This window comes from Charadrius vociferus, unplaced genomic scaffold, assembly GCF_000708025.1.
Source record: "Charadrius vociferus isolate BGI_N301 unplaced genomic scaffold, ASM70802v2 scaffold39, whole genome shotgun sequence".
Taxonomy (NCBI): Eukaryota; Metazoa; Chordata; class Aves; order Charadriiformes; family Charadriidae; genus Charadrius; species Charadrius vociferus.
The window spans coordinates 2,129,955-2,139,555 of record NW_009650188.1 but is presented as its reverse complement, the minus strand read 5'-3'; the positions used below and the strand labels follow the sequence as shown (position 1 = coordinate 2,139,555).

Genomic DNA, 9,601 nt, shown 5'->3' with positions numbered 1-9,601 from the left:
GAAGTGGGAACACACAGCGAGGTGGACAAGGCTGCCCTTTCACACAGCAGTGTGGTCTCCTATTAATTTATGGGAGGGTGGAGTTTTACAGTTAGGATGCCTAAGGCCATTTCCAACCAGCCTGCCTTTCCATATAGTATGTGACTTTTTCCAACTGGTGCACCACCGGGTTTTGTAGCTGTCCTGGCAGCTGCTGAGGGCCAGCGGTGGAGGAGCACAGCCTTCTTTTCTGCTGCAAAGAGTTTGCTGCTTACCTAGTGTTTTTGCAGTGCATCCTGAAATCAAAGAAATGAGAGTCTGGGGAGCTTTGTACCAGCTTGAAGTGTCGGTCTGTGAATAGCTCCTGAGGTTCTGTTGGACCTGCTGGAGGCACAGCTGCTCTTTGCATGCATGTAGCTCTGGGATTGTGGGTCTAGGTTGTTTTTTTTTTGAAGAACAGCCTTATTTTCTATACTGGAGGGGCTGATTCCTTTCTCTTGTCTTTCAGGGAGCTGGTCTGGCAGCGTAACTCTTAACCCTGTTCAGGCTGGAACCTTGACAAGACATGCTCTGCCTTTCCGAAGCCCATGAAAGTCACAGGGCTGTTGGAGGACATCTCCTCGCGCACATTTTTACAAATATAGCAGGATTGTTTGAGGTCACTCAGTCTTGAGTTTCTTCAGGGAGAGCACACTTCAGCTGGAGGCTGTGCCAGAGCTAGATTTGACTGCCTCTGGAGGGGCTGTTCTGAAAACGGGTGTCTGTAACATGGGGTCTAATCTCAAGACAATCCTGCAAACTCCAGCTCATCAAATATGCGTGCAGTCTTTTTTTTCCACCTTGTCACGTGTGTCCTGATTTCACGGCTGCTTCAACTGTGAGAACTTGGTAGTGTGTAACGGGGACAGGGACATTACCGTTCTCAGCAGAGCAATTGTAGTATCCATTTCCTGGCTGTGGGGAACCAGCATCAGGGCTTTCTACCTTTTTACCGTTCCATCTGTGCAGTGAGTAGTTGTGGGTGTAAGACACAAGCATTTACCGGTCCTCCGCCTGTTACAGCAAAGCTCCAGTAGCTCACTCACTGAAGAACTCTCTCAGGTGTGGTGAGGCCGCGATGTGTACTGCCCTGACACTCTTCAGGTAAGGTTATCGCTAGCTTTCACCAGCTCCTCCGAGGCTGATGTGTCTAGTGGCTCTTTGTGACCTCCCTGCTTAGGCTGCTGCTTGCCAGCACCTCCTGCCTTGTGCCAGTGCAGCATTGGAGACTTCACATGGTAAAGGGGACCAGGGCAGGATTTGGGTGATGGAGGTGAGGAGGTGGGTTGTGTTTCAGTTGGATCAGTTCTCTGCTGTGCTTCGCTGCACGATGGTCCGAATGGTCGTGCAGGCAGAGTGGAGATGAGGACGGAGCTGGTAACCTATTTAATAGAGCGCTGCTGCTGGAAAGGCATCAAGTGGAAGCAATAAGTGGTTTTGCGTGCTCCCAATGCATGCACCGCACTTCTAATTTAGCAGAGCTTCTCTTTAGGATGGGGAAATGATTTTTAATGACTGTGGGAGGAGAAGTCCAGCCCCTTGTTTAAAGGCTTGTGTTTTAGCTGTGTGCTAGAAACCCTGGGTGGTCCAAAGTCTTGTGTGTGTTCTCCAGCTCGGGGCTGCTGTTGTCAGAGCTGCAGAGTGGGTCAAGGGGAAGAGGTGGTTGGAGTGGAGGTGGTCTCTCCTTCTTTTGGGCTCTAAGGGGAGGTCTCTGGTGGGAAGATGGTTTTGGGAGCTAGGCTCTTTGCAAGGAGATTGTCAGACAGGCACTTTCTAACTTGAATAATTGACAGTGTAACCAAAGCTACTGGAGATTGTTGAGGATGTAACTGAATCTTTCACACCGATTCTTATGCAAATTCAAACATGTGCTCATGGTTTCTAATGGGACACCTACAAACACAACTGGCTCCATTCAGAACTCTGCATCCGTGCACTCGATCTTTAATTGCTAATGGCTTTATAGTAAAAGCGTGACTTGCAGAGATGCATCTGTAACAGTTTCTCCGTGCTGCTCTTACCTGAATACATGAAGTTTCCCTATAGATTTTACCTAAGTGACCTGTGGAGGTTCTGGCACGTTGTTTGGTGCTGAAGCTGTCCATTGCCATGCTGCTTTGGTTCAGTAGCAAAATGAGCTTGAACATTTCAATGCTGTTTTCTTTGCTGATGTGTTGGGGCTCATTGAAGGAAAACTAAATGACATTAAGTTCTGCAGAAAATGATTTGGTGTATTTAAGACTGAGTGCAAATAATCTTAAGTTTCTACCCAGTAAATTTATAACTGTGAGTTGATGAGCACGTTTGATAAGTAGTATTTTTGGGCTCCTGGGAGGGGAGATTGGTGTCTGCGACCTCCTGGCATAGCTTCAAAATTAGGTTTGGGGTTCTTTTTCTTTTTCATATATGTGCCATGTGGTAGTGGAACAGTTGGTCAAAGCCATGTGGACTTAATTTCTTTAAAATATAAACAGCCTAGAAATGTTTGTTTATGTACAAAACACTCAGCCAGTGACTGTAAGCATTTCCATGTTTCTACAAGAAATGAAGGTAATTGTATAATAAGCAAAGATTCATATGGCTTAACTTGTTTCCCATCTGGCATTACTTAAGTTGATGTTCATCTACATGACCTCTTGGGGTGGGGAGAAATGATGAAAATAGGAAACATGGCTGAAAAAGACCTTCCTAGGTCATCTTTTAGCCCATGTAAAGGCTGGAGCAGCTCCGCTGAGCAACCCCTGACAGCTGCTTGGGGGAGTGACTATTCCCCCTCTGCCATGGTACATGGTACGGGGCAGTTTTTGCAGGGGTTTTAGAACGGGCAGTTTTAGTTGACCGAGGAGTTGCCTGTCCTGTATACAGTCCTTCCCCAGCGTATAAATTTATATTCAGACTAAAGGGATTAACTACAGCAGGAAGAGCTTCCTTCTTAAAAGAAAGCTATTGTTAGAGCATCATTTATCACAAATCTCTAGTAGTTCTAATCCTGCTCTTCTCCCACAGCCCTTTTCACCCTTCCCATCCGCCTGCTGATTTACAGTTTGCAGGGTCTGCTCTGAGTTTCTTGGAGCTGTCCTGCAGCCTTCCTCTGTGATCTCTTCCTCTTGGACGGGCAGTTCTTGGTGTCAAAAGGATCATTCCAAAACATCCCCTTTCATGAAAATATACCTGCATGCTTTCTAACTGCTAGAAAGATGATATGCTGCTTTCCTGATCAAGTTGCACCCACTGCCTTAAAATGAAGGATTTGCAAGGAAAGCTGAGAACTGCAAGAACTGGATCATATATATTTCATGTTGCTAGTGGCTTGCTATGGGCTGAACTCCCTTTTATTTGCTCTTCTATCTCTTCCTGATGCTGCGCCTGAGAGCATGCCAGAATTTAAGGTGCTCCGATTTCTCTTTCAGGCTGGCGGGATCTGTATCTTCTGCCAGGATTCTGCTTTATTTTGCTTAATAGAGTTGAAGGCCATTAATGTAGGCTTTGTCCTTGCTTCACAAATAGACTTTTTGAGTGTCTCCAGGTACTTGGATAAGCTTTGTCTGCTCATGTTCCGTCCCAGTGAGGATCTGAGACAGATGCTTGCAGATACCAAAGCAGATCAGAGGATTTTTTCCTCCCGACATGTAGCATTCGGCAGCTCAAGTGTAAAGCTGCTCACTGAGACAAAACTCTGTTGGCTCTTTCCCCTTGGCCCATGGGGATGTGCTTGCGGATCAGAAGCCTGGCCAGTGCTTAGTTCATGCAAGCAGGCAGAGTTTTTTCCGGGGATAACGGATGTCAGAGGTCGATTTCCTCACTTCAGTCTTTGGTCAGCGTGCTCCTGTTTTTCTGATGCGTAAGTGGCAGGTCCTGCTGGGTGTCCTCAAAAAACATTTATAAGAAGCTTTTGCTGTTCCTTCAATTGTTTCCTTGTTCCAGGATCATAACCCAAACATACATGCAGCCTGGCAGTGCTGAGCAGCTCTGTTTATGTTCCTCCTGCACCTGCGTTCAAGGCCAGTTTCTGGTGCTGGTCTCTTGCCATGCACATGTTGAGCGCAAAGCGCTCAGCTCTTCTTGGTGCCCCGCATCAAGTGCTGATGGTACGGCATTTTGAAGATGCGTCTGCCTTGTCTGGGTTCAGATGCCGAGGTTTGCTTTGCAGCATTGCTCTCCTGCAGGTCCGAGAAGCATGGGTCCTGGGGGTTTTGCCTTTGAAAAGTGCTAGCGTTCAAGAGGACCTCGGGATGAAAAAGCCTGTTGCACCCAGGTGCTCGAGTACACGCTATCGTCCAGAGCTGGGTTGTGAGTAGGTTTAGCCTGACCTCACCAACATCTCAGCCACATGCTGCCTTCTGCGTTCTTGTGGTATTTACTTCTCCTCTCAGCGTTGCCGCAGGCCACTGCTGTGGTTTCAAGTTGTGAAAGCAACGCGCAGTGCTTGGCTTCCCAGCGGACTTGGAGTCAGTGCATGCTTTTCTGCAGACCAGGTCACTCTAAAACTATCTGGTGAATATTAGTAAAGTCATACAGTTCTTCACAACGCTTCTTTTGAATGCCGTGTAAATGACTCTAGCAGTAAAACAAGCAACTGCGCAGGAATCCTGCTTTGCTTCTCTCTGCCTAGCAGTGTGCTGGATTGCCACCACGGTGAGCTCTCAGGGGTAGCTTTTGGTTTAGGACAACTGTAAGATGATTTCGCTCTGCTTTTCTTTGCTTCTGGCTGGTGGTGGTCAGATTTGCTGATGGTTCATATTTTAGCTGGGAAAAATGCCCCTTGTTGGGATTCTGGTATGTCTGTATACAATCAAAAATGTTGAGTGGGCTGGGAATAGCTTCCAGCAAAGTTGTATCAGTTTCTTGGAGCTCTTTTGTTCGGTGGAAATTCCTTTCTTTTCTCTCCCCCTTCCCGTCCCCCTGACAGCCCACCTCTTTTCTACAAGGACGTGCTGAGGTATAATTCACAATGGTGTGACTGAAGTGAAATATGCACAGCTGCAAATGCATTTTTGAATGATACTTCATTGTTAAGGCATCTCTCTGTGAACAGGTTTGCGGTTCCAGTAGCCAAGTGATCAGAATGTGGTAACAAAGAGGATTTTGTTGAAAACACTTGACTGTCTTATCAGGCTCTGAGAATGTTTTGACCGCTCACTACTTTTGAGTGCAAATAGGAAGTATCTGGAGCAGGGTAGATCCACAGTGGGGAAATGCGTTAGATGTGTCCCTGAGAAAAGGGTACGTAGTTGAGTTTTCCTTTGCTCTCCCTGCATTGTATTGCAGAAATCATGTGACAGTTGGAATACAATAAAGGACACATTAGACAAAAGTTGTATTGATGTTTGAAGCATCAGGAATATCCAGTCTCGCATGCTACAGCTCTCTTCTACTTTCCAACTGAATGGAGAAATTTTGCAACTCTTTCCTCTTTGGATCCATCAGACTTGACGCTTTTATGATTTCTTGCTTTTTATGGTGCATAACAAAGCCCACCAACTGGAAGCTGCAGACATACCTTATTCTATGGCAGTCACTGTGGCCCAGGGCTGCCAGGGTTTGGTATGGGGCTGACTGAATCACAGCCATACCAAGAGACAACGTCTGTTTATAGGCAAGCTAAAATAGATTTATTGACATCCGGGACATCACAGAAGGCTTGTACCAGTTTAAAAGGCAGAATTTGGTATAGCTTAGCGTGAACAACTCTTTAATCTCTGGAAAGTCAACAGTTCATCTGGTCTCCCATAGTTCCTGTCTCTCAGACAGTGAATTCGGGCTCCTTCTCTAGCTTGCTGTCTTGGTTCCAAAATTATCGCCAGATTTTCCAAGCTATTACATTAGTAACTTTGGGCTTTTCTCCGGTGAGTGAATTCAGAGTATCCACCCACCCTCCAAGCGGGCCTGCTCTGAGTAGAAGCTAATCCGTGTTTGAGATGGTATGTCTGCAGAGGACATGAGTATCAGTCATGGGGAGCCATCTGTCTCTGCAGTGTTCTTGCTGATTCAGGTGTGAAAACAGAGAAATGACTCAGTAAGTTGTAGTTATATGAACAATTGTGTGTGGTCAGAATTCTCATACACATAATATACAAAAATCACTTAGTGAAACAGTTGTAGCGTGCACTTTCCAGTGTTTCCTTTCAGCCTATTTTGAGGTGCTTGGTGTGAGCTGATGAGCTCACCTTTGCTTCATCGTGGTGGAAACGAAGGCTCAAAATAAACACCTGAGGAGTGGTAGCAAATCTACACTGGCTCTATGCAGAGCTCAGGCTCACCAGGATTGTGGGAGCTCCCAAAACACTTTTCCTGTTCTCTCCGTCTGCAGGGAAATATGATTTCTTCAGAGACGTGGATTTGACTGCCTCAGTACTGACTATCGTGCCAACCCGTGGCCTGGGAGAATTCTTGCAAATTGCAAGCAAAATCTTAAAATGGGAGGCATTATACTACTGTTTGTAAGGTGTTAAAAGGTAGGGATGGCCCCTGTCATGATGGCCTCAGTGTGGACCCAGACTCCAAAGAAAAAGAGCATGAGGGATGGTGGGTTTGGATTGCTCTGTGACAGATGGGCACAGAGAAGCAGGTTTAATGTTTTACAGATACCCTGACAGGGAACTTCTTGCACCATCCTTTTAAATCTCAGCTCAATCTGCCAGATGTGGAACTTTTAACAGCTTTAGAAAGTGTGGTGTTCAGTAGGTCATTTGCCTGTTAGTGTATTTGAGGCTATTGGTGAAAAACCTCAGCAATCAGAAACATATAATGCATGTAAATACATTTCATGTGTGACTAGCCATAGGCCCCGATGCCAAGTGTGATGTGCTTGGTATTAGCTGTAGTCATGTGGTGAAAATCAGAAGTTGAGTGTGGTCCTCTGAGGAGGGCATAAAATGAAGGATACATTTCATCCTGATGGTTGAAAAAATGTTGTGGTACTTGTCCCTATCTCATCCCTAACTGTTTCTGTGACAGAAATGCTCTTTGACAGCCTAAGTACGTGCACCTGCTTTAAGGATGCTCCTTGCCTCATCCATAAACAGAAGCACCGGCCACAAAATGATGCTGATACCTATTGCTTGCTCTTAGCATCACTGTCATGTCATTAGCTGATTGCATCAGGCAAATGTATTAGAAGGGAACATTTTCAGAGAACTGAGACTGGTCTGGCTGTAGAGCATGGTCTCCATGAGTGATCTCATGGTGTGGTCCTGTTCACAAATGTAGTAACTCTATCTTGATGCTGGATAGGCTCCTCAATAATCCCTCCCAGCAGGGAACCTTAATATCCTGCTGAGGAAGAGCCGCCTCGCATCCAGCCTCCTCTTGTTCATGCCTCATTTACCTCTGTCTGCTTATTCTGTAGAGTGTCTACAGTTTATCTTGATAAATCTAGGTTCAGTGGGAACTTGTAGGCCTGATGAAAGGTTGTGGGGACTGAATGAGTTATGATTGTTATAAATCACTTACTGTTTTATGGCTTGTATTCAGCGTTAAAATCTTATGGGGGTCTGGAACAAGTTCTCAGCAGTAAAGACCAGCATCTCAGAGCTCCTTGCGTCTACCACGGCTTACTCTTGCTTGTTTACACAGGTCACTCTTCTATTTTAATAAATATTCTTGACAAATCGAACTAACAAGTTCAGGCATTTGGTTTGCTTTGCTGCTCCCTTATTGCTTTCAGGAATGAAATATCACCAGCAATGATGCTGAAGAAATGTAATATCTAAATAATATTGAATCTCTGCTTGCCAGCTCAACTTCTGACAGCTGCTGAAGAGGTTTAGAATCTTAAGCAAATGCAAATGTTTCTCCAGAGCAAATCCCTGTGTTCTCCCCGCCACAGCAAACATTGGGCAGTGGTGGTTCTTCTGAACTTCTTTAGTAAAAATTGTGTTTCTGTTTTTCCTTGATAAACTTAAAGGTGATGTAAGCTTTCAGAAAAGAGCATAAGCAAAGTCTGAGTTGCCGTGTTTTCCCCCTTCTCTGTGAGAAATGTAGAGAAATCTCAGTCATGAGGAGTTTTTACAGAAAACAAATAGAAAACCTTATGCTGAGTTATTTCCAAACAAGTGCTTTCTTTTTCAGTAGCGGCTGTTTAAAGTAGACCATACAGATTATATTTAGATGTGAAGGGAAAGCTTGCGGGGGGGACGACGACACAGACATTTTTAAAGTGCTGTTGAGAGACATTTTGAGATCATCTGGCGACTGGGAGTTTCCCTAAAGGAAGCTGCTCTCATTGAGAGGGGATCAGAAGTGCTCTGAAAACCTGAGCTGGTTGCAACCCCACTGCATGTCCTGGAAATGCATCTTCTCCTGGCCATCCCCCAGGCCCTAAATACAGCCTGGTGATGCAGGTTCCTTCCTGTTCAGGTCTCTCCTCAGACTTGGGGGGGAAGACGGTTGACGTAGTCTTTGTCAATGCAAAATCTGCTGCTGCTTCTTCATTGTAAAGTAACTTCCATGGGTCAGCTTTAAAGGCTACAAGAGATTCTAGTTTCTGTTCATCAGCGCACTTTTGTGGTGAGTTCTGTAGTTGTCAAGGCCTTTGGTGGAGAGCTTGTGTTGTGCTTGACAGCACGCTGAGCACTGCACTCCCTGTAACCCTTTTCAGTCCAGTTCGGCTGGTTTTGGAAGTTGAAATATTGCTTCTGGTTACTGCTGAAGCTCCTTCCCTGGCAGTAGTGGTGGTAGTTTCACTTCAGCCATCTCATTCTTGCATCAGCCTGGGTAATGTGGTGAACTATTTGGCTTTTAGAATCTCACTAGATCCCTTATTGCTGTTCTTTGGTAATTTCCTTCTCAGCTTATCTGTGCTCTTCAAAGCACTCCAGCAGACTGTGTGCAAATGAGCAAGCGCTGCCCAGAATATTAGATGGAAAAAATGCAAGGAATAGGTGATGGAGCACAATGCAGCTTCAACCAAAGGCATCAAGAGGCACTTCTTTCCTTGCAAGGAGTGCGAAACGCTTTTGCGTTTTCCGACCTTTTTTGACCACTGTTAATATTGCAGAGCTCCTCTGAGTTGTACCCCTTCCTTTCTGGGGAGACAAACCTGCAAGGGGTAGTACGTTTCGGCTGCTTTCCCTTTGACGTTTTGTTCCAGTTTGAGGGATGGTAGCCAGTGTTTCCAATGTCTTTAATGCTGAATAGAGTTCCCCAGCCTCAGTGGCAGGATCCAGAGTTCTTTGTGAATTATATTTAGCGCTGATGGAGGCTGCTTTGTCAGCTGTGTGTTGTTGCCTTGTAAAAACTGGCACCATTCAAACCTAAATAAATGCTGCTGGGAAGGAAGAACCTTCCTTTTATAACTGTTTTAATGTGTTTGACTTGGAAACATCCTTTGAGCTGTGGCCAGAGAGCAAATTGGTTATCAGCGTTGCGGTCCCCTGTTTGAAGCACCTGCGCCCAGATGAGCTGGTGCTGTGGGGCTCAGGGGTTCAGTGCCTGTGCGCTGCGGTGCTGCGAGCATTACGCAGGGTGTTTGGTATGGCTGAAGAAATTGCTCTTTGTGGAGCTGGTGGTGCTCCTAACCTTCCCTCCGACCTGCTGTTGAATACATTGGGGTTTGGAGTTGCAACTTCCCCTTTGCAGCTCT

The 9,601-nt window shown here is 45.7% G+C and overlaps 1 protein-coding gene across 1 annotated transcript in view; it reads left to right on the top strand.

Moving 5' to 3' along the window:
- Positions 1 to 2,669: 2,669 nt before the first annotated feature.
- The window catches only part of PACS2 (phosphofurin acidic cluster sorting protein 2), a 66,613-nt gene continuing 59,681 nt past the window's right edge, over positions 2,670 to 9,601 (top strand). Inside the window, exon 1 of the mRNA XM_009892810.1 lies at positions 2,670 to 2,815. Coding sequence (XP_009891112.1) covers positions 2,670 to 2,815 — 146 coding nt within the window. The remainder of the gene's footprint in view (positions 2,816 to 9,601) is intronic.